Source organism: Mesocricetus auratus, unplaced genomic scaffold (genome assembly GCF_017639785.1).
Source record: "Mesocricetus auratus isolate SY011 unplaced genomic scaffold, BCM_Maur_2.0 Super-Scaffold_100028, whole genome shotgun sequence".
NCBI classification, from domain to species: Eukaryota; Metazoa; Chordata; class Mammalia; order Rodentia; family Cricetidae; genus Mesocricetus; species Mesocricetus auratus.
The window spans coordinates 1634990-1660954 of NW_024429209.1; the positions used below are offsets into that span (position 1 = coordinate 1634990).

Genomic DNA, 25965 nt, shown 5'->3' on the forward strand with positions numbered 1-25965 from the left:
GAGTTCCAGGTCAGCTTGGGCTACAGTGTGAGACCCTGTCTCAAAAAAATAAAACAAGATAAAAGTAAAACTAAAGTTATATAACATGCAAAACTACAATTATTTTTAAAATCCAGAATAGGTTTCATTGTGGCATTTTTCTTTTTTTACAGATTTATTTCATATGTATCAGTGTTTTGTCTGCATATATGTATGTGTGCTGTGCACATGCCTGGTACTGAGCAAGGTGCCGGCTCCCTTAGAACTGTAATTGTGGGTGTTTATGAGCAACATATGGGTGCTGAGAACCGAACCTGCCTCTCTCCACAGGCTCATGACCCAGGTATGCACCATCACACCCACCTTCTGCTATGGCGCGTTCACATGTGTCACTGTACTTTGCTCTAATGTATATCTCCGCTGCCTCTTTTGTACACCTGTCCATCTCTAGCTAGTTCTTACTGTCCCTGGAAAATTCTCCCTTCCACTTCCATATCACATGTGTTCTATTATCTGCACACAAGTTCAAGACTGTCACAAAACAAACAAGACGTAAAACAGCAAGGAACCTGCTCCACCCCAGGGCTCTTCTTTAATCTTGAGTCTATACAGCTTTACTCTTCTTATCTCATCCCCTCCCCCCCCCAATGTGCTGTCACTAAGCCACCTGTGACTATTTAAATTAATGAAAAATACAAATGAAATTCAATTCTTTAGTCTTACTAGCACTTAGGAGAGGGTATTTGGAGACAGGGTTTCTCTATGTAGCCCTGGCTGTTCTGGAACTCACTCTGTAGAACAGGCTGGCCTCCAACTCAGAGATCTGCCACTAACACTTTACAAATATGTCATATGCCTATTGTACTTTTTGACTGATGTATTTTGTGATTACTGTATATCGTGTGACTACTATATTTTACATGTATGTAACTATGTACCGACTAGGTAAGTAAGCATTTCCATCATCACAAAAAGTTCTATCAGGGGCTAATGAGGTAGCTCATTGGTTAATAGCACTGGCTGTTCTTCCAGAGAACCCATGTTCAATTTCCAGCACACATGGCAGTTTACAACTGTCTGTAACTCCAGTTCCAGGGGATCTGACAATCTATACAGATAAACATGCAGGCAAAATACAGATAAACATGTACACAAAATGAAAAATAAATCAATTATTTTTAAAAACCAGCAATGAGAATTTTTAATGTAAATTTTGAAAAATACAACTTTTCATGTGGTATGTGTATATGTGTGCTTACATCGAGGGGGTGGGGTCACCTCTGTGCATGTGAAGGCAGAGGCTGACATTAGATGTCTTCTGTCACTCTCCACCTTATATATTATATTCAAACAGGTCTTTCACTTCAGCCTGAGCTCATGGCTTGGCCAGTCTAGTTAGCCAGCTTGTTTCAGGGACTCCCTTACTCTGTGTCCCAAGTGCTGGATTGATTATATGTGTTCTGCTGTGTCCATCCTGAATTTATATGAGTTCTGAGGACCCAAATTTAAGTCCTTCCACTTAAGTCTCTCCACTTACAGGTCAAGTGCTTTACCCACTGAATCATTTCCCTAACCCCACTTACTACTTACTTTCTAAGATTAAATTAAATGAAATTAGAATTAAATACTAAGATGAACTAAACCTATCTGTAGCCAGGTTTGGTTCATGGATATATATACACCTCAAACTGAAAATTTTAAACAATACTTAAAATATCCCAAAAGTCCCACTATTACTAACATACATAAATAGAGACAATAATTCTCAAACTGCTTGTTATGGGCTTTTCATAATAGAAAAACCAAACCTTAACACAGAAGGGACAGGGCTTTTTCAGAGATAGACATTGACCCTAGATCCTTGTACATATGTACTAGTGTTCCACCAAACTAACTCAAGTTCTAACAGGTGAGAAATTAATTTCTCTCTCCTTAATGCTCTAAAACATTTCCATAGGAACTATTTTCTTTCATGACATGAAAAGGGAAAAGTGAGTTATCAGAATCTAATCTTTAAAGGGAGTTGAAACCAAACAATGGTTTTATATTTAAGCTCTTGGATTCTTAAAACAAGAGCCCACAGGTGGCTTATGCCTGTAATTCCATCACTCAGGACATGTAGACAAGTGAAACCTGCAACAAGTGTCCAGTGTATTAGCAAAATTGGGGAACTATGGGTTCAAATGAGATGCCCTGTGCCAATTAAGGTGGGAAGAGATCAAGGAAATCATTCAATGCTATCCTCTGGCACCTACAAGCAGACATACATGTGATCATGTGCATCTGCATACACACTTACCTTCCACACATGTAAACAAAAATACATGCACATATATACAAGAAAAAGGTTACATTTTAAAGTTCATTTTAAATTTGCATTTCCTACTATTTGTTTGTATGTATGTTTGTCTTTGTGACTGTGCACACACATGTGTGTATGTATAGTTGTGTATACATGAATGTAGAAGACAATCATGGTGCTGTTCCTTAGGCACTGCTCAACTTTTTTTTTTTTTTTTTTTTTTTTTTTTTTTGGTTTTCAAGACAGGGTTTCTCTGTGAAACATTCCTGGCTGTCCCAGAACTCACAACTCACTCTGTAGATCAGGCTGACTTTGAACTTACAAACTCACAGAGATCTGCCTGCTTCTGCCTCCCTAAGAGCTGGGACTAAAGGTATGAGCCACCACCATTAGATCAGGCTGACTTTGAACTTACAAACTCACAGAGATCTGCCTGCTTCTGCCTCCTAAGAGCTGGGACTAAAGGCATGTGCCACCACCATGCTCTTTTTTTTTTTCTGAGACAGGGTCTCTCTGTAGCCTGAAACATAAGAAAGCTAGAATAGCTGACTATTGAGGCAAAAGGATCAGGAGTATAGTGAATCATAAATACATGAATAAGTTCTGCCTTACATTTTGCCTATTTGTAAAAAGGAAAAAGCAAACAGCCCTGCTACCTCAGCTCTGGAGACTTGGATGCAGAACAAACAACAGAAAGCTGCTAGGAAAATGGAACAGGGTGTAAAAATTCTAAATAAGGGCCCCTCCTCCTGAAGAAGGCCTGGGAAAAATGCAGCTGTCAAGAAAAACCTAATGGGCCAGGCGGTGGTGACTCATACCTTTAATCTCAGCACTCAGGAGGCAGAGGCAGGCGGATCTCTGTGAGTTCGAGGCCGGGCTGGTCTGACAGCCTCCAAAACAATACAGAGAAACCATGTCTCATAAAAAAACCAAAAAAAAAAAAAAACAGAAAAAGAAAAGCCTGATGGTATTGACTCCCTTGTGAGGCATCACGAAATGACCTATCCCAAGACATAGAAAAATATGGCAATCACAGGCTTAACTTCAATTCTGACAAAAGGTCAGATTGTATTAAAGAAAAAAGAAAAGTCAAAAGAGCGCCTACAAGGTATTTCCCTAGTGTCCGTTACTGTCATTGTGAAAGAGAAGAGGACCCAAGGTTTTAAGAATTCCAAGAAAATGTCTCTTTGGCAGCGCCATATGCTAAAACTGGAACAATACAGAGATTAGCATGGCCCCTGTGCAGCGACCACATGCACATTTGTCAAGTGTTCCATATTTTAAGATGCTTTGAAGTCTAATAAAACATGTAGGAGACTTGAGGGGGGGGAGAGGGGAGGGAGGAGAGAGAGAGAGAGAGAGAGAGAGAGAGAGAGAGAGAGAGAGAGAGAGAGAGAGAGAGAGAGAGAGAGAGAGAGAGAGAGAGAAAATCCCAAACAAAAAGGAAGAGGGAAAAGAAAACTTTACCAGGAGCTCCCTTAACCCCCAACCTCTGTCTCCCTCACCAGCATCACAGTCTCAAGTTTTTAATTTATTTTCTTTTGCTATTCTGTAGCTTTGTTTTGTTTTTTTGCTATGTAGCCCAATCTGGCCTGGATCTCTTTATGTTATCAAGCTGGCCCCAAACTCAGGACAATGCCCCTGCCTCAGTAACCTGAGTGCTAAAGTTACAAATAACCATCACCACAAAGGGTACAAGCTCAGCTTGTTTTCCACTGTGGACTCCGATGCTGTACGTACTGGGGCTTTCTGTCTTCTTCTGCGTGCTATCAGATCATAACACTGTAAGCATCTCTCTAATTTGGAAACTAGGCTCCAAGCCAAGGTCAAAGGAAGAGCAGAGTTGGGGGAGGGCACCAGATGGGCTCAAACTATCATTTTCACCAGTGACTCACCAGGGAGCCAAATGCAGCATCCCTTCTTTTGACCCTGTATCTCCTGAGAGAACAGAAAAACAATCTTTCCCTTTGGTTCTGATGACACACTAGCTTATCCACTATCTACATTTTACAGTCTCTAGAAACTACCAGCAGAATGGAGGCAGGTTGATGGTGTCAAAAGAGGAAATTACAAACTAACTTTACAGTTCCTCTGATTCTAGAAAAGAAGTAATTTCCTTTCCCCTCATCAATCCTCATATTTGCAAGCTGGTGAGTAAGTCCTTTCCATGACCACATTGCCATTTGATTACTAAATAACTACATCTACTGAACTCTCATTAGACTGTATGTCTTTTCAACATGTACTATAATTCTATTTTAATGTTTTATTTATCATTATTATCAGTGTGTGTGTGTGCATGCACATTCATATATGCATGTGTGTGTGATATGTAAGCAAGGCATGCCATGCTATGGGTGTGGAAGTCAGAAGACCATGTTGGACATGAGGACTCTTCCTCCATTGTGGTTCAGGGGATCTGACTTGGGTTGTCAGGCAAATGCGTTACAGGCTGATCCATCTTAATGGCCAATTACCCTATTTTATAATTGAGGAAACTAAAGAGGAAAGTCAAGAGTATCTAAACCAATATATTACAAATTGTATCCTATTCCCTTTTTTCTTATTTTAAAAAATTTCAAATATGCAAAACAGTTGAAATGATACAATTATCAAACATTTATCATCTATTCTATTTTTTGTTTTTTCATTTTATACCTAGTTTAAATATTAATGCCTTGTCGCATTCAGGCTCAGGTTTTCTTTTTTTATATATTAAATATTTTTTATTTTATTTTCCAGTTTAAATTTAGATAAGAAACAAGGTTGCTTCACAAGTCAGTTCCAGGTCCCTCTCCCTTTCCCTTTCCCTCCCTCAGGTTTTCTTTTTATATTTTTCAGTTACATTTGCTTATTTGTGTGTAAGTATATGTGCACAGATGTGCTACAGTGTATGTGTGGAAGTAAGAGGACAACTGTGGAAACTAGTTTGCTCTGCTCAATTATGTTCTAGGGATACAATCCAGGACATCAGACTTGGAGGTAAGTATCCTGTACCAGATGAAACATCTTGCTGGTCCAGGTCAGATTTCCTAAAGGATAAAGTATATATATAAAAGATGAAAGAAGTCGTGCATGGTGGTGCAAACCTTTAATCCCGGCACTGGGGAGGAAGCAGCAGGAGGAGAAAGAAAGGAGGAAAGGAAGGAAGGAAAGAAGAAAGGAGGAAGGGGGAGGGGAAAAGGAAGGAAGGAAATGCACAGGCTATGGAGTTGACTCAGTGGGTAAAATGCTTGCTGCACAAGCTTGAGGACTTGAGCTCAGATCCCCAGCATCCCTAAAAAGACAAGCACCGGGTCATGAACCTGTAATCCCAGCTCTGAGGAGGCAGACAAGGGGATCTCATGGGGGCTTGCTGTCCAGCCAGTCCAGCTGAATTGGTGAGCTTCAGGTTCAGTGAGACCCTCTCAAAAAATAAAGTGAAGACAGCAGGCATGGTGGTGCACGACCTTAATCCCAGTCTAGGGAGACAGAGGCAGGCAAACTTCTATGAGTCTGAGGCCAGCCTGGTCTACACAGTGAGTTCTAAGTCACTCAGAACCACACACTGAGTCTCTGTCTCAAAAAAAAAAAAAAAAAAGTGGAGAGCACTAAAGAACAACTCATTTGAACCTCTGGCCTCCACATGTACACACATAGGCATGTACACATATCATACACACACACTCATGCATACAGCAAATACATACTAATTATGTGGGAAGGGTTTGAATTCACCAAGAACATAAAAGGAAATCAAAACAAAGAAACTTTACCATATAATGATTCATCTATTAAACTAGCAACCACAAATCTAATTTGAAAAGCCAGTTCTGGCAGACAGGGAGACAGTTCACTCCTCTGTGGATACTGCTGGTGACACTACAGGCTGGCTCAAGATTTATGATGAATAATCTGGTTTTGCATATAATAACTATAAAACTTTTCGCAGCCTTGGATCCAATTAGAAAATAACAGAGAAAAAAAACTGTCATTGGCTAGGGAGAGGGATCAGAAAGTGAGAGCTTACTTTCTCTGTGCTAGTACAGGGACCCAACTTCAAATTCCCACACTCACATAAAAAGCCACTTGTAACCCTAGCACTACTTGGGGTGCAGGCAGGATGATCCATGGGGCGTTTTGACTACCAGCCTAGCTCCAGGTTCAGTGGAAACCCTGTCTCAAGGGAATAAGGAGGAGAATGCTAGAACAGGGTACCCAGTGTCCTCCTCTGGTCTCTGGATGTCCACATGTCACATACACATGTATTTACAAAAAAAAAAAAGAGTAAAAGGGATGGAAGGAAGGTATATAGGGGGGGAAAAAGCAGGAAGGAATAAAGAAAGGATGAATGGCCTGGTAATAAAAACCTGTTATCCCAGTTAATCAGAAAATACAAAATTAGCTTGGGTAATTTAAGTAGATGGTATTTCAATCTCCCCCCCCCCCAGGGTTTCTCTGTGTAACAGCCCTAGCTATCTTGGAACTCACTCTATAGACCAGGCTGGCCTCAAACTCACAGAGATCCGCCTGCCTCTACCTCCCAAATGCTGGGATTAAAGGTGATCGCCACCATCACCCAGTCGTATTTCAAAGTTTTTAAAAAGTAAGAAAAGGTTTGAGGATCTGGCTTAGTGGTAGAATACTTGCCTGTTGTGGGTACATGCCCTACATTCAATTCTCAGTATTAAAAAAAAAGAAGAAAAGAAAAACAAATTTCTACTACACATACATGCTACTAACAATAAATAGGTATCTCAAGTTCTACAAACAAAAGAATTACCCTTTTACCACTGTGTTTAATCTGATTCCCTATCACCAAGTCACTTAAAATGATCAGCACAGGACCTATTTTAATGAGTGGAGGTGTGCGGTCTGCCCTGGCTACAAACCACTCTTCTGTATGTGAATTCCAGTGCTGCCAACTGTACACTGTGAGCAAACTTCTCTTGTAAGAATGAACTTGGATCCCTTTGGATTCTGCATGTGGGTGCCTATCTCTTTTTTATGGGGTAGGGTGAGTAGTTAAGGATTTAACCCAGAACCTCTCATGAATGATGACTGTTGTGTTCTACTTCTAAGCTACATCCTAAGCCCGAGGTGTATATTTATAAGCTGAAAATAAGACATGGTTGGAAAGCAAATTCCTGAATCAAACTACCTGAGCTCAGTGCTGTCATCTGATGGTTTAGGTGACTGAACCTCCCGACACTATAGTTTTAATTCACATGTTTAAATAAAATGTATTTACTCTGTGGCTGAGAATAGAATCTACCCCATTAAGTTCTTTAAAGTTGACAAGAGTTGATGTCTGCAAAGGGCTTAACATAAGTATATCACATGTAGGTTATTCTCCACAAATATCAGCACTTTTTTTTTTTTTTTTTTTTTTTTTTTTTGGTTTTTACGAGTCAGGGTTTCTCTGTATTGTTTAGGAGGCTATCAGTCCAGCCCGGCCTCGAACTCACAGAGATCCGCCTGCCTCTGCCTCCCGAGTGCTGGAATTAAAGGCGTGCACCACCAACGCCCGGCGGAAAATATCAGCACTTTATATTCTTCAATTATTGTGGTCTGCAGTGACCACTATGTTCTTGCCAGACAGAGCAAAGTGGCTTAGGTTCCAAAGGAGTGCAGAAGTCAGTCAGGTGTACTGGTGTTAAGGCTGGTTGGCGCCTTCACCAACAATACCTACCATCACTTTCACCAGTGTGGAGTGAACTGCTTATTGAAAAAGCAGACACTTTTTAAAATTTGCCATTTTAGGGAACTGGAGAGGTGGCTCAGTGGTTAAGAGCACTGGCTGCTTTTCCAGAGGACACAGATTCTATTCCCAACACCCACATGGCAGCTCACAGCTACTGTAACTCCAGTTCCAGGAATCTGATGCCATCACACATAAATGCTAGTGCACATAAAAATAAAAATAAGTCTTTAATTAAAAAATTGCCATTTTGCATAATCATTATAAGAACCTTATAAGGCCAAGTCCAATTATTAAGAAAAAATACAAGTTCAAAGAGGTCTATGCACATTACATGAAACAAAGAAAGTGTCTGTTCAGTGTTTAGTGGATTCCAACTCCTAAGTGAACTGTCCCTACACACTTGTAATGACAGACACAGTTAAAACTTAGTGGCCATTAAGTCTCCTTTGTTTCATGTTAGTCTGTTTTGCTTTGTTTTGTTTTGTTTTTCAAGTAGAAGTGGGAAAGCCCAGTCCCAGCAACACTTTGAAAAGTCTGCTTTGTTTTGCTTGTGGCATGAGGGACTGAGCCAGGGCCACATGTGTGCCAGGCAAACATCACATCCAACCACTGAGCTACATCCCTAGCTCCAAACACTGTTGGTGACCCATGCCATTCCTCCTCCCAACCCCCAGAAGGGACCAGGTCATGTACTAAGTATCACTTGGACAGTGGCGCCAGCAAGTGCTTACCTGGAGGAGATAGAGAAGTCCTGGGGCAAACAAGGTGATTGGGTATAGAGACTGGTATGTTGCTAAGGCAAGAAAAATAGCACTGAGGAAAACACTGCCTGTGAAAAGAAACAAAGGTGTAGAATAACCCAGCCTGTCAATCAAGATTTCACTAGGCAAGTCCATATCCACTCCTCGCTGCTCAATTACCTGCTAAGTGATTCCTGATATGCAAGGTACTGGGCAACCTCAAACAGAATGAAAGCTCTTGGCTTAGTTCCCTTGAAAGGAAATCAAGGAAGTCAAAATCACCTGCCTTTAGCAAACTGTGATGTCACAAACATGTTTAAATTTTTTTTTAAGATCCAGAAAGATTTTTATAAAACCTCAGCCTAGGGCTGGAGAGATGGCTCAGTGGTTAAGGGCACTCACTGACTGCTCTTCCAGAAGACCTGGATTCAATTCCCAGCACCCACCTGCAGCTCCAAGATCTGACACCCTCACAGACATAAAAGCAGGCATAATACCAATGTACATGAAATAAAAACAAATTGTAAAAAACAAAACACATAATTTAAAAAAAAACCCTCAAACCAAAGATTTACAAATAGACCACAACTATTAGCATCCATGTCAATTGCACCAAAGTTATTAAATCTGCAATTACTGTTCATGAAATTCAGAGCTGTGAAACCTAGCCCTCAGGATTTCACAACAGCTCATCACTTTGTAATACCTCTATCTTGAAGCCACATGTTTCTTTTTTCTAATAGAAACATTATTGATGTTTTATGTTTTGGTTTCACTTTGTAGCCTAAGCTGGCACCAACCTTGCAATTGTCTAAGTCTTCCAAGTGCTGGGGTAACAAACATAAGCCTCCACATCCAGCTAAGAGTGCATTCCTTTTATTAATGAGTCTACTCCCTATACAAAATAGACTACCAGGGAGTCATTAAGGATGCAATGAAAGAATCTGTGATGACGTGAAAGATACGTACAACACCTTGTTAAGTGGAATTTTAAGAGATAAATACAATTTATACCATCAGACCTCACTTGTCTGTTTTCTTTAAAAAAGACTTTAAAAATGAACATAGGCCAAGGCTACACAGACAAACTGTCTTAAGAAAAAAAAAAGAAAAAGAAAAAGGAACATAGCCAGGAGGTGGTAGTGCACATCTTTAATCCCTGCACTCAGGAAGGCAGAGCCAAGTGGATCTCTGAGTTCAAGGCCATCCTGGTCGACAGAGCAAGTTCCAGGACAGCCAGGGCTACACAGAGAAACACTAGAGACCCTGTCTCAAAAAAACAAAGAGTGTGCTTAGTTTGTACTATAGGAAAGGCATTGATTTGTCTACTTGAAAACAAACAAACCAACGAACAAGCAAAAACAACAGCTATTCCCTTTCAGATGTATTAAGACAACTAGGTATCTTTATACCAAGGAGAGAGGTTTCAATATAGGCTTCAAAAGTGACCTAGAAATTGGTTGACTATAATGGTTCAACGTGCATGTCTCATATGATTATGGTTTATAAAACAATAGTGTAACTGCTGTGGCATTCCTGGAACTCACTCTGTAGACCAGGCTGGCCTTGAATTTACAGAGATCTACCTGCCTCTGCGTCCTGAGAGTTGGGATTAAAGGCATGTAATCATCACCACCTGGCATGAAATCAACTCTTTACTAAAAATAACATAAATCTTCTCAATGATGTTTCACAAGAAGAGGAACCTTCTAGGCCGGGTGTTGGTGGCCCACACCTTTAATCACACCACAAGGGAGGCAGAGGCAGGCAGATCTCTGTGAGTTAGAGGCCAGCCTGGTCTACAGAGCAAGTTCCAGGACAGAGAAACCCTGTCTTGAAAAAACAAAAAACCAAAAACAGAAAAAAAGAGAGAGAGAGAGAGAAACAAGAAGAACCCCTGACTCAATTCATTCTGAGGAAGCTTACAACTTTCCCAACCTAGCTCCAGGACACATAGACAGAGGTGATCACTATGCTTTTTCACCCACCTAAGTAGTCTGTTTTCTTGATGGCAATCTCACGATCCCCTCAAGTGGTCTATAGACTTGAAACTTAGGACAGTCACCTCAGGAGGAAAAAGGGCTAGGAACATATGTGTGTGATGGACTTACAGGGAATTATAAAGGGAAAAAGGGAGTTTCATGTGGGTGGAAACACAGTAATGGAATGCATGCTTAAAAGGAATAAGGGCACTAACTGGGGAAGAAGGGGAACAGCTGTAAGAGAGACAGGATATGGGGAAGAGGAACAAATGAGAGTAAAGTATCACGACACATACATGAACTTTCACAATGAAACCATTATTTTGTATGTTTTTTTGGGTTTTTTTCCCCTCGATACACGGTTTCTCTGTGTAGCTTTGGAGCCTGTCCTGAAATTCACTCTGTAGACCACGCTGGCCTCAAACTTACAAAGATCCACCTGCCTCTGCTTCCCAAGAGCTGGGATTAAAGTTGTGTGCCACCACCACCCGGCTTGTATGTTAATCTTAAAAATAGAAGTAAAAAACAAAAAAGATGAGAAAGTAGAACAGGAGGGCTCTGAATATTCCATTCTTCAAACCAAGAAACTATAAACTAAGAATAATCATGGTGGTCAGTATCGTAAGTTGGAAGAAGGCAGAGAAAGGAGGAAGTTGGATCTAAAGGACAAAGAACAGAATTCCTGGAGCAAGGCTGTCCCACTGTATGGTTGGGTGACAGTCAAGCTGTTCGGAACTTCAGGTACTTGTTAAAACAACTGAGCAGAGATAGGGACAGACCTAGGAGAGGCCTCCTCCCACCCAATCAGCTACAGAGATCTGGAACCAGAACCAGGTCACCTGAGACAGGAATGTGGCGCCCATGCGAAAGGTGCTTTGCTACAGCTCAAAGCAAAGTAAGCTCGGGATTCCTTGACCTGGCCAAAACACTGAATAGCAATTTATGGGAAACCGGCTAACAGTGTAGAAATGTTAGAGAGAATTTTTTATTTCACAAGCTTTTCTACATATTTGGTAGTTGGAGAGAGGAAAACCCATTAAGTGCTGTCAGAGTGGGGAGGCTACTGTTCCAATTCATTCATTCATATAAATGAGGTGAAAACACATGACCTTCAACTCACTCTCTGCCCCAGGAGACACCAGACAGTGAAATAAACACAGTTACCTCCTGCCCTAATTGCCTGAGATCAATAACTGCTTGTCTGGAACAGCTGTCTATAAGACAAGAGGGAGAGAGAGGGAGAGGGAGAGGGAGAGGGAGAGGGAGAGAGGGAGAGAGGGGAGAGAGGGAGAGAGGGAGAGGGAGAGGGAGAGGGAGAGGGAGAGGGAGAGGGAGAGGGAGAGGGAGAGAGAGAGAGAGAGAGAGAGAGAGAGAGAGAGAGAGAGAGAGAGAGCGCTAATAGAGGAACAGAATGAACTTAGAAATGTCTAAGAAAATGTGTTCTGAGGATCAGGAAGAAATAGTCTGCCTTCCTTTTTTACTATTATTTAATTAATCTAGAGAAAGGGTCTCTATATATAGCCCTGGCTGTCCTAGAACTCACTAACTAGACCAGGCTGCCTTGAACTCATAGATAACCACCTGCCTCTGATTCCTGGGTTCTACAATTAAAGGTGTCTTCCATCACACTCAGCCCTTGGATGACATCTTAAATAATTTACTTTATTTTTTTTTAACTAGTACTAGGGACTGCAACCCAGGACCTTTCTGGGGATGCTCTACCACTGAGCTACACTCCCAGTGCCCAGATGGAAACCTTAGGAAGGAAGAATCTGTTCTGCCTGCTTTCTATTAACAAGTGGCATCAAAGTCCACACATTCCTTCTTATGCCAGTTCCCGAGCCCACAGGCCACCTCTGAAGTATGACAGCTGTCGCTCTCATCTACCATCAGTGCTCAGCAGTCTCTTTCTTCTTATCCCCTCCTTCACAGAAGCATCAGAGGACCCTTCTGAAACAGTGACTTATCTACAAAGACTCAGCCAGTATGGCAGTGCACACCTAAAATGTCAGCACTCCTAGACACAAGACAGAAGGGTCAGGAGCTCAAGGACACCTTTGGCTTAGTTGAAACCAGCCTGGGCTGCATGAGACCCTGTCTCAAAAACAAAATGTCTCTTCCCAATACTGCCATGTCAGGTGGCAGCCGAGGCTCAAGTGCATTCAAGACTGAACTTCACCTCTAACCCACTGCCATGGCCAAACAATGCATAGCCGCTGGAGTTGTAATGGGCATCCATGCTGCTTTACAACAAGAGGTACTGAAAACCACTCTCATCCACATGTCCTACCATTTAGGATTCTCAAGCTGCCAAAGCCTTAGGCAAGAGCCAAGCCCATCTTTGTGTGTTGCATCCAGTTGTTTATGTCAACTTGGTGGAGACCCTTTGTACTGAGCACCAAAACAAACTAATTAAATCTGATGACAGCAAGAGACTAGGGTAAAGCGTGGGCCTCTGCAAAGCTGACCAAGAGGGGAAACTCCATAAAATGGTTGGTTGCAGTTGTGTAGTGGTTAAGGACTATGGTAAAGAATCGCAAGCCAAGAACATCATTGAAGAGTTCTTCAAATGCAAGAAATGAACCAAAAAAATGTGGCCCTTAATTAAAAACAACACAAAACCAAACAGAACCTCTGAAAGTCACATCTCATGAAACAGATTAAGTTCCAACTCTAAGCAAGATCCTCAGTATCTTCGTTTCGTCTCACTTTTCCCCTTACCACTTGCCCGTATACTCTGCCTCCCACATAAAACACACAGTTTCTGAAAGCATCAGGCTCTTCCACTAATGTCTGATCTCTTTTCCTGTCATCCTTCAGTGACACACGCAACCCAAGCACAGTTAACAACAGTAGTTACAGCTAACATTTACTGCTCAGTTACTAGGTGCCATGCATTGTGTAACCTCTACCTCGAAAACGTGCCAGACCCAAAGAGGCCCTGGGGGAAGCATCACAGCAGACTTGGGAAAGAACTGCTTTCAGCTCATTTTCTTGTAACACATTAAATAAAAATCACATATTCTATTCATTTCACCAGTGAAGAAACCAAGGCACAGAAGCAAGGTTAAGTAAAAAAAAAAAAAAAAACCCTAAGGTTGCCTAACTGACCCAACTCTTGCTAAGCAGCATCCGCGGCTATCTTCTAGCAATGCCGTGGGAATTTCTCAAGGACAGTAAGTCTTTCTTAATTTTGAATCTCTTCTACCTTTCACAGCAGACACAACGAATGCATAAGTGACTGAATGAATGAACATCATTCAGTAATACACAGGAGATACTTTTAAAAAGCACATAGCTGGGTGTGGTAGCCCACACCTTTGATCCCAGCACTCAGGAGACAGAGGAAGGCAGATCTCTGTGAGTTTGAGGCCAGCCTAGTCTACAGAGGAAGTTCCAGGACAGCCAGGTTAGACAGAGAAATCTTGTCTTGGGAGGAAAAAAAGACAGCCAGGCAGACAGACAGATGGAAGGAAGGAAGGAAGGAAGGAAGGAAGGAAGGAAGGAAGGAAGGAAGGAAGGAAGGAAGGAAGGAAGGCAAGCAAACACATTAAAGCAAACCACAAAGCATTAAACAGAGGGTTATGTAACATTAGGAAGGCATACTACAAATCTGATTATAGGATGGAGCAAATCTTCCAGATGAGCAACTGAGGGCTAAAGCCAGGGGCCTGGCACAGGGATGCTTTCTAGAATAATGATGGAAGAGGCCTGAATTCTGGGGCAGAAACATGGTGCTACTATAGCCAGTGGCCTGGTGTCTGGGTATGAGATGACAAGACAGGCATAGATGGAGCATATGCATAGCCTGTGCAAAAGTAAGAGGGTCTAAGGAGGTACACAAGTTTTGAGGAAATCTAAAAAAGGGCAAGAAGAATGAAAAAGGCATTGAGTTAGAATGATATGTGGTTGGCACAGGGCAGGGAAGATGAAAAGAAGTAAAATTAGGTTGCCAAATATTTTAGACAAACTGTACAATAAGCAAACACGGCCCGAGTTTGCTCTGTGTCAAACAAACGGTGTCAGGGAGACTGATGACTCAATTCATGTCCTCATGGAGCTCCCAGTAAACAATACAAACATAAGAAAGAAGCACAGTGATAGCAGACATGCCCATCAGGGATGCTGACACAGGTGAGGCTCAGCATCTAAGGAAAACAGCATTTTCAAAACAGGAGAGGGAGGGAGAATGGTCTACTAAAAGTAAGTGGGATGCTAGCTAACTAACACAATGGAAAAAACACGGAAGCTGTAAGGAGTAACTACAAGACCAGGCACTGTGGGTAAAGCCTATACAAACAGGAAAGGGAAATAGAGGCTGGAGAATCAAGGAGTTCAACCTTGATTCTCATCTACATGTCAACCTCAACTATATAGTGAGTTCAAGGTCAGCCTAGGATACTTAAAAGATCCTGTCTCATGACAAAATAAATAAAGCAATAACAAAAAGAAAAACATGGGAACCATTAGGATAAAGATAAACGAAGTTTCACAAAATAATGAGTTCCAGAACCCGGATTGAGAGATAGAATGTTACCAGCACCTACAAGAGACACCTTACTCCATTTTATCTTTTTGATACAGGGTCTTATATAGTTGAAACTGGCTTGGGCTTGCAATAAAAGCTATAATCTGCCATCTAAAGTCACAACAAGAAAGCAGAGGTCACAGCATAAAGGGTTTAGTTTCAAAAATATCCAAATAACTATCTATGGGTCTACAACTGAAATAATGGCTAACCAGGAGGAACTGTGCCAAGAAGGATATGAGTTTTACCCCTAAATGATACACCTTACAAGTGTTTGCTAGTGCAGCCCGTGTAAGCACAAGGTTTCATGAGCAAAGCTTCACCCTTGGCCTGATCACAGAAACATTAGGATAAACTAGCTGAATTGATATGAGGACTGGCTGCCATATCAGGGAATGAACAGCATTACCCAATCAACTCTGAATATGTTTTCCAACTCTCTGTACCAGGGTGGGGGCCAAAGGAAGCCTCTGCAAGGTGACTCTAGGGACTACACCTTCATGAGGGCCTGGGTGGGTGGCACAACATCGGGGCAGAGCAGGAAAGAGACGCGGAAAGGCCAGAGGACTGACTCGTATATGCCTTAGCAAAGAGATACACAGAATCAGAGGCTGGGTCACACACAGTGGCCTGTCCCAGGCAGACTGGCAGTGGGGCAGATTGAAATACTCACCAAAAGGGCTGAGGTCCCTCAGGACTACCAGAAAAGGAAATTGCACCAGCATCTGAGGCAACAGGAGGTAGAGGAGCAGCTAGGGACAGAGTCCACTGCACTTAACATCCCTTGGCAACAGTGCTTTCTTAACAGGGCAGTCTGCCTCAAAGGAGTCTAACCACACCAGCAATAACGAAACTTTGAGCACCTGCTCTGTTGCAGACATGACTGTGAGCACACCACATGCCATCAAAAGTATGCCTTTCAATAACTTACCATCCCCATCTTACAGATCAGGATATAGGAAGACAGAAAGGGTACATAAGCCTGGACAAGCTCACTCCAGACTCACTGTATCACTGGACAATCTCAAAAAGCCAAAATAAATAAATGAAAGTGAATTACCCTATCTTTAGATATACTATTTATGCAATGCAAATGTGAAACACAGAAACAGAGTTTGTAGAATGTAAGAATAATTTAGTTTTACTGAATAAATTGTTAATAGGCATTACTAATATACTTGAAAAATCAATGTGGTTCAGAGAGATGTAGCTAATAGAGGATCCTTTGAATACTTTAGTATATAAGGAACACTGTGATAGTCTCTATATATGGCAGACAACAATGGGAAACAAAAGCCCAGCAATAGGGAAGAGCCTGGATCCAGGACAAATGTATATGAGAAATGGAGATGGGGTAGGGCTCAGAAAGACTTGCTTTTTGTTTGGTATGCTTGAATTTCTTTTATTCTTACCAAGTGCCTGAATTATTTATAATTTTAAAAATTTAAAGTATAAAGGAAATGACAAATGTATGTTTAATGTCTGTATTACTTTAGAAAGTACATCAGCACACACAATTTATGAAGCAATGGGAATTGAACCCAAGACTTCGTGCATGCTCTAGGCAAGTGCCCTACCAAGTGAACTACATCCCCAACCCTCTGTATTACTTTAGGATAGATTCTCAAAAGTAAAACAAATAAGCCAGATATTATGATGCACGCCTTTAATCCCAGCACTCGGGAGGCAGAGGCAGGTGGATCTCTATGAGTTCGAGACCAGCCTGGTCTACAAGAGTAAGTTCCAGGACAGCCTCCAAAGCTACAGAGAAACCCTGTCTCAAAAAAAAAAAAAAAATTAAATCTTTTGAGACAGGGCCAAGTTGCCAGGCTGGCCTCTGATATACTATGTAAGTAAAGGTAGACCTTGAACTTGTGACCCTGCTACGTTAGTCTTTTGAGTAGCTCAACAATAAGAGCCATAATAATAATAATAAACAAAAGTGACGTCTTTAGCACTGGTTATGGCGACACATATTCCAGATACTTAGGAAACTGAGCAAGATGGGTCCCTTGAACCCAAAAGCTAAAGGCTAACCTGAACAATATCACAAGACCTCTAATCAGGTAAAAAAATAATAATAATAATTAGAAAAGTGACATTTCCGTCGGGCAGTGGTGGCCCATGCCTTTAATCCCAGCACTTGGGAGGCAGAGGCAGGAGGATCTCTATGAGTTCAAGACTAGCATGGTCTACAAGAGCTAGTTCCAGGGCATCCTCCAAAGCCTGTCTTGAAAAAGAAAAGAAAAAAAAAGAAGAAGAAGAAGAAGAAAAGTGAAAAGTAACATTTCCAAATAAGAGACATGTAGACACTCTGTATCTTAGTAAGAGACAGCCATCTGAGCTTGGCACTCTGGAGACAGAGACTGAGGCAGATATAAAAAGTCCCTATTGTTAAGAACTGCTTGTTGCAAAATGGCCACAACCTTCACAACAATACAATTCAAGTTATACAATACGGGTGTTTTTTTTTCAATACTGGAGTTTGAAGCTAGAGGCTTTATGCTACAAGTACTCTACCACTGAGCTACATCTCAAGCTGTAATATGATAAATAACCCAAAAATTTAAACTAAAAAGCCTAGAGAAAACACATTATAAACAACCAAGAAGAAACACTGTCTCATGAAGAGCTAAGTCATTCTTATGTGCTACCCTGCAAAAAGGTCAGTACACTGTTCATAAATGGTCCATGATACACAATATTAGAGAATGACTATTTCTTAATCTTACAAATGATTAAACAACAGTGTTTGGAAACAAGAATTCTTATACTATTATAGGGATATATTATAAGAATATAAATTTAGCAACAAACTTAAATCATGAGAGCAGTAGCACAATGAGTCCATTGTAAGAAAATAACTGGTTGTGAGTACAAAAGATTAATACACACAAAGGAGCTAATCATAGTAGAATTTAAATAGCTAAATATCAGAAAATCACCAAAATACTAAATAGTAGAAACTGATTTAAGAATTTCTAAGCTGGGCATGGTGGTTGAAACATACGTGTAATACCAACACTCAGAAAGCTGAGGCATTTGGAATCAAGAGCCCCAGGCTGGTCTGGGCTACAATGTGAGTTTGAAGTCTATCTGGGTTATATATCAAAACCTTTTCTCAAAAAAAAGAGGGGAAAAGGGGAGGCTGGAGAGATGGCTCAGTGGCTATGAGCACTTGCTGCTCTTCCAGAGGACCCAAGTCCAATTCCCAGTATTCACAGCCATCTCTAACTCCAGCTCCATGGATTTAACACCCTCTTCTGAATGCATAGCCCCCATACACAAAAATCTACAAATAATGATTCACACAATGGAGTATTATTCAGTAATAACAGACTTGGCAGACTTGGGCTTGTCAAAGTGGCACATGCCTTTAATCCTCCCATTCAAGAGGCAGAAGCTGGTGGTGAGTTTGAGGCCAGCCTGATCTACAGAGCAAGTCTGAGGTATAGTGAGACTCTGCCTCAAAGAAAACAAATAAACAAACAAACTCAAACTGGTAAGATGGCATCTACAGCACTTGGCACACAAGCCTGATTCCATGAGTTCAATCCACAGAGCCCACAGTGGAAGAGGAAAACCAAATCCTAAAGTTGTTTTTTACCTCCACAAGTGCTGTAGCATGCATGTACATGCTCACACACACTCTAACACATAATTAAAACAACTTTATAAAAACAAAATAAATCCCAGACTACACCTGGATAGATCCCTGGACACTTAGGAAACTAAAGAGAGGACTGTAAGTTTGAGACCAACCTAAACAGCAAGCCAGACTGTCTCTAAAACAAACTACAGTAGCTTGAATGAGAAGGGCCCCCACAGGCTCATATGTTTGATTACTTGGTCTCTAATTGGTAGAACTGTTTGAGAAGGATTAGGAGGTGTGGCTATCTATGTCTCTGGGATCTGGCTTTACGGTTTCAAAAGACTCATGCCATTCCCAATGGGTTCTCTGCTTCTGTGTGTGGCTCTAGATATGAGCCCTCAGTGCCTGGTGCAGCTCCATGCCTATCACCTTGCTGCTACAATCCTGCCATGATGGTAATGGACTCTCATCCCTCTGGAACTGCAAGCCTCAAATAAACCCTTTCTTCTGCAAGTTGCCTTGGTCATGGTGTTTTGTCACAGCAATAGACAAGTAACTAATACAGACAAAACAACAGACAAAATGTTTGTTGGTATATATGGAACCACGTCATTTGCTAGCTTCAGATCTCCATCCCTCCCTATGTCTACAGCACCTTTCCATGGTGGACATTCATTCCCCTCCCATTTCTGCTACAAGCACTCTACCACTGAGCTACATAATATGATAAATAACACAATAAATTACTATGTTTTGTTTTTGAATTAGGGTCTCATTGTCACTCAAACTGGCCTAGGATTCTTTGTTACAGGTAAGGCTGTCCTTTAATTTATGGCAATCCTCTGTCTCTGACTCCTGGATGCTAAAATTATAGGCACATGTAACCACAACTAGGCTATGCATTATATTTTGATCAATAGGATATTTGTTAGTATTCAGACATCTGTGCTGGCCTGTCCTTGGAGTTTTGACAGGGTATGCCCTCAGCTGCAGCCACTAAGAGCACCACCTGTGCACATTCACTATGTTCCCTTTCAAAAGGTCCTGCCTATCTCCACCCTCCTCTGTCTGTCTGTCTCTGTCTCCCCCTCTCTCTGCCTCTCTCTTCTCTTCAGCTGCTCCTATGTCTAGAGAGGCCAGTCTCCCTTCTCGTCTCCCTCCTTTTCCCATTCATTTTCCCCTAATATAAAAAGGTTCCACCCAAGCTCTATTGCATGGTGTCTTTCTCACAAGTGCTGCTTTTTAAAATTACAACAATATTTAATATATATGATTCAACACACCATACCTGGCCAGAGGATGCCCTTAATCCCAGAATTTCAAGGGCAGAGGCAGGCAGATGTCTATGAGTTAGAGGCCAGCCTGGTCTACAGAGTGAGTTCCAGGATGGCTAGGACTGTTACACAAAGAAACTCTGTCTCAAAAAACAAAAAAGAAAAAGAAAAAAAAGGAGCTGGGCATTAGTGGTACACGCCTTTAATCCCAGCCCTAGGGAGGCAGAGGCAGGTAGATCTCTGTGAGTTTGAGGCCAGCCTGGTCTACAGAGCGAGTTCCAGGACAGCCTCCAAAACAATACAGAGAAACCCTGTAAAACCAAAAAAAAAAAAAAAAAAAAGGAAAAAAGTCATGCCTGTTTGAACTTTATGTCTATTATGCTTTTCCCATTCCTATATGAACAATATATTTAAGTTAAGCCCCTGATGCAGGAGGATGACAGACATGTCAAATGGGGCCCTACCTAGACTAGTAAACTCCAGCTTCCTACTGATGCGCAAATAAACCACAGTGACTAATGTGACTAATCACATTCATATACATCAGCTGACCTCTAACTGATAAGAAAGTCTGTGCTGAGTTCATTTTGTGGCTGTTTGAAATAATTAAGTTTGGAATATTTTGTTAACTAACTCTTTTTTCTCTTTTTCTTTCTTTCTTTTTTTCTTTTTCTTTCTTTTTTTCTTTTTTTTTTTCCTTTTTTTCTTTTTTCTTTTTTTTTTTTTTTGACAGGAAGGGTCTCACTATGTAGCTCTGGCTGTCCTGGAATGTACAATGTAGATCAGCCTGGCCTTGAACTCACAGAGCTCCACCCACCTCTACTTCCCAAGTACTGAGATGTAAGACATTTACTACTATGCCTAGCCGAAATAATATTTTTGTGGCACTAGTTATTATATATAATATGTAAAAGTCTGAAAGAAAAGTGGGAGAAAACTGTAAAATATAAACCATATATGAATGGAAGAGACCTTTAGTTAAAAAGGCAAATCAATCACATGTTCTATACTTCATTGGAATTCATTTCCCCAAAACTTTATGACATTATATAAGTAAAACTAGAATTAAGCCACCAAGAATATATAACAAAAATATTCTTTTTAAAGTTTTAACCTTTATTTTTATATGTATGGATGTTCTGCCTGCATGTATGTCTGTGTGTAAAAGCTTGAAGAGAACACTGGATCACTCAGGGCTAGAGTTACAAATGGTTATGAAACACCATGTATGTGTTGAGATCCAACTCAGATCCTCTGGAAGAGCAGTCAGTGCTCTTAACTGCTGAGCCATCTTACCTGCCCCCAAACTTTTCAAGACGGGGATAGTGACAAACACTAGAGAAAGGCATTTTGGCGTAGTATGGGCTACAAATTGAACTCTAGACAAGCCTAGGCTGCAAAGTGAGATCCTTTCTCTAAGAAACAAAAATGTAGATTTGGGGGCAAGAGAGATGACCATGCAAAGTGAGATCCTTTCTCTAAGAAACAAAAATGTAGATTTGGGGTCAGCCTACAATCACAATGCTTGGAAGGCAAAGGCAGGTGAACTTCGGTGAGTTCAAGGTTATCCTGTTCTACACACGTTACAGACCAGCCAGGGCTACACAGAGAGACCCTGTCTCAAAACAAAAAGCAAGATGGTTCAATGGGTAAAGGCACTTGTGAAAGTCTGATGACCCAAATTCTATCCCAGAATCCAGAAAAAGGTAGAAGGTGAGGCAGGTGGTGCACGCCTTTAATCCCAGCACTTGAGAGGCAGAGGCAGGTGGATCTCTATGAGTTTGAGGTCAGTCTGGTCTATAGAATGAGTTCCAGGATAGCCAAGACTATACAGAGAAACTGTCTCAAAAAACCAAAACCAAACCAAAAAGAAAGGTAGAAGGAGAGGAACTGCAGAGTTATCCTCTGCCCCACACATGTGCACCATGGCATGAACATATCACCAATACACATCATAATAATAATAAAATTAAAAACTAAGCCAGGCGTTGGTGGCGCACGCCTTTAATCCCAGCACTCGGGAGGCAGAGGCAGGCGGATCTCTATGAGTTCGAGGCCAGCCTGGTCTACAGAGTGAGTTCCAGGACAGCCTCCAAAGCCACAAAGAAACCCTGTCTCGAAAAACCAAAAAAAAAAAAAAAAAAAAAAAAAAATTTAAAACTAAACAAAAACCCTGTCTTGAAAAAAAATAAACAAAACCTAAAATGAAACAAAAACAATCTAGGAAAAATAAGGTGTGATATAAAAACATACAAAAAAAGAAAAGTAATACTAGAAATTAAAAGTAATATTAGTTCTACTTTGTCCATCAGTGAATAATATACACAGTATTATGAAATGTAAATACTGACCACAAGTTAATTATTGGTTCTGGAGTTTAAAAGCAAGAGCTAGCCATGCATGCTGGTACAGTACATACTACCACCAAGCCACATACCCAACCCAACTACTGATTTAGTCAAAACTGAAATAAAACTATAAGAAAATCAAACAAAGAGGTATCAGGGACATTGATATAAAAGAGCTATAGGAAATGTTCATTTCTCACAATGGAACACAATTAAAAATGTCTAAATTTTGTCATTCATAAGGTAGCTATATAGTTCAGAAATATAGAAATAAATAATAGCAAAGTGTTGCTCCAAAGAAGCTGAACTAGCCAGAAGTGATGGCCCAAGCCTGTATTGCCAGCACCTTACATATCAGGACTGGTTTTCCTTCTTTATTTCTGTCCTGCTTCTACAAAAGATTTTCATCAGCTAAACTGAGAGAAGATAATAGCTGAACTAGGGCTACAGCAGACTGACAATCTCACCACTGTCTGGGATCTTTCTTTAAAAAGTTTGTCAACAGTGATTCTTTCAGTGCTAGATTTTCAGGACTAATTTTTTCATCTTGGTTTAATCTACATTTTCTATAATAATCTTTTATTATTTGTGTGTCATTTTTAAAAATATTGTATTTTTATTTCTTTTTTTAGTCAAATTCTTGCTATACAGCATAGGCTGACCTTGAATTCCCTATCTTCTTGTCTCAACCTCCCAGATGATGTAATTATAGGTATGTGCTACCATGTGCTGCTTAAAAGAAAGAAAAGAAAAAAAAAAACCAGCTGGAGAATAAGTATACTAAAGCTCTGCATTTTTTTTTTTTGAGACAGGGTTTCTCTGTGAAGCTCTGCATATTTTATACTCTTGGGGGCCTTACCTTTTATTGTGGTCAAAATGAAGAAAGCAATGAGGGTGTTGTTGATAGCGCAGGTAGACTTGGCAACACAAGACAGGATCGTATAGGGATTTAGGAGGTAGCTGGGGAAAACACATATTTGCCATTAGTAAACCTGATCAGTGGGCCAGAGAGTCCTGGTCACCACAGCCATGAAGTTCAACTTATTTACAAAAAAGAAGGTAACTCCTTAGAAATGAATTATCCCAAATACAAGAGGATAAAGTGGGACTGGATGTCTATGAATAAAGGCACTCATCATTATGTTATAAGACATATGCGAAACTGTCATATTTCTACTTAATAACCAAAAAGACCCATAAAATAACAAAAACATTCTATTTTTGTTTTTTTGTTTGTTTTTTTTTAGTGGGGTTTTTGTGGGTGTTGTATTTTGGTTTGTTTGGGTTTGTTTTGTTTTGTTTTTGAGACAGGGTCTCATGCAGCCCAAGCTGGTCTTGAACTCTATGTAGCTGGGAATGACCCTGAAACCCTGATCCTCTAGCTTCCACCCGATGAGTGCTGGGATCACAGGAATGCATCTGTACCACCTGACCTAACTTTGCAGAGGAGGAAACTGAGATTCAGTGACTAAATAACTTGTCCAAGTTCTTACAAGCTGTTAAATATACTTAAAAATCAGGTCTTCCTGGTTCTAAAGCCAACATTCCTTCTACTAAGCCCTTTTCATAGTCGAGCAGTATCCCATGACCCAGACTCATGAACAGACAAAGTTTCCTCTAAATTCTACAAGTTAACTGGCACAGAACTTCACAGATCTTGACCTCCCATTAGGAAAGAGTCCTTTCCCCCTAAAGTAAGACAGAGTGGAATCAGAAAATGAATCCAAAGTGCTTTGAGTTGGAAAGTCTTACTTGGTCAGAATGGATCTTTTTATTTCTGTCCTGCTTCTACAAAAGATTTGCACCAGCAAAAATGGGAACAGGTAACAAAAATAGTAATAAAGTAAAACAAGTCATAATCAATATCAGAGGAAATACATAAGAAGAAAAGGTAGCTGGGTGGTGGTGGCACATGCCTTTAATCCCAGCACTCGGGAGGCAGAGGCAGGCAGATCTCTGTGAGTTCGAGGCCGGGCTAGACGGACAGCCTCCAAAACAATACAGAGAAACCCTGTCTCCTAAAAAAAAAAAAAAAAAAGAAAGAAGAAAAGGTAAAGGCAAAACTAGGAAAACCAAAGAACCAGAGCAGTACAATACTAGCCTTGGACAAACTCAGACAGACTACAGATGTACAATACCAGCCTCAGACAGACTACAAATGTTCAATACCAGCCTCAGACAGACTACAGCTGCACAATAACCAGCCCCAGACAGACTACAGCTGCACAATAACCAGCCTCAGACAGACTACAAATGTTCAATACCAGCCTCAGACAGACTACAGCTGCACAATAATTAGCCTCAGACAGACTACAGCTGCACAATAACTAGCCTCAGACAGACTACAGCTGCACAATAACTAGCCTCAGACAGGTCTACAGCTGTACAGTAACCAGCTCCATAGAGGTCTACAGCTTTATGATAACCAGCTTCAGACATGGCTGACTTTTCTGGCAGACAAAGGAAGAAAAGCCAGTTACATAATTCTGATTGTCAGAAAGGAAGAAACACACCAGTGTCTCAGTAAAAGATTATAATAATTATTCACAAATAAAGACCTTAAATCTAATCCCACCTCCTAGGAATGTAAGATTAGAAGCTCTAAAACCAAAGGCCTAGAAACTCTCTCCGGCTTGGTGAGGCTTTTCTTATGTTTTATTTTTCCCAGCAATCAGATAGACTTGTTACACAACCTTTAAAGAAATGGCTGCTGCTATTATGAAACTACCCTCAGGGGACACAAGAGTCCATAAGGATTCATTATGTTGCTAAACCTTTGGTCCTATTAAAGTATTTCCCATCAAATTTCTGAAATATATAGTTGAGAACTGATAAACCAAAATTATCTTATAGGAGAAAAAAACAGAGAACCATTTCTAAATAGTGGGTGACAGTGAAGATGCAGCTGCCTGGACCTCTACCTGGAATACTGAATAGGAAATTTATGCACAGGGCAAAGGCTCCTGAAGACCCCGCCCCAGGATAAAATCTAAGATGACCTAAGCTGGCTTCAAATTCACCATGTAGGTGAAGATGACCTTGAACTTTCGATCTTCCTGCTGCCCCTCCCCAAGTTGTGGGATTACAGATAAGTACCACTCCACCCAGTTTATTGGGTGCTGGGGACCAAACCCAGGGTCTTTTTTTTTTTTTTTTTTTTGGTTTTTGGTTTTTCGAGACAGGGTTTCTCTGTATTGTCTTGGAGGCTGTCCTGGAACTCACTCTGTAGACCAGGCTGGCCTCAAACTCACAGAGATCCGCCTGCCTCTGCCTCCCGAGTGTTGGGATTAACAAACCCAGGGTCTTGTATGTGCTATGCAAGCACTCTACCAACCAAGCTCCCTCCACAGCCCCTTGTTTCCTGATATGGAATGTTTCTACATAGCACAGATTAGTGTCAAACTCATCAACCCTCCTGCCTTAGGCCTCCTGAGGCTGGGACAGCCAGCTTCTAATTCTAAAAAATTCTATGTGCATGTTTTCCCATGAGAAATTTTATGTTTTGTTCAGTATGTGTTCCTAGAAACTAGCATGTTA

General features: G+C 40.9%; 1 protein-coding gene, 1 non-coding gene and 1 pseudogene across 3 annotated transcripts in view; 2 read left to right on the plus strand and 1 right to left on the minus strand.

Moving 5' to 3' along the window:
* Positions 1-25965, minus strand: part of Pigu (phosphatidylinositol glycan anchor biosynthesis class U) — a 106685-nt gene that overhangs the window by 39220 nt on the left and 41500 nt on the right. For both annotated transcript variants that reach the window (XM_040732926.1, XM_040732927.1), the window contains exons 6-7: positions 23288-23388; positions 8696-8793 (exon numbers count right to left, since the gene is read on the minus strand). In XM_040732926.1, coding sequence (XP_040588860.1) covers positions 8696-8793; positions 23288-23388 — 199 coding nt within the window. The remainder of the gene's footprint in view (positions 1-8695; positions 8794-23287; positions 23389-25965) is intronic.
* LOC121134620 lies at positions 3463-3564 on the plus strand. The gene has a single exon (XR_005871711.1). It is a non-coding gene; the product is annotated as a U6 spliceosomal RNA (small nuclear RNA).
* LOC101822352 lies at positions 12803-13317 on the plus strand (annotated as a pseudogene).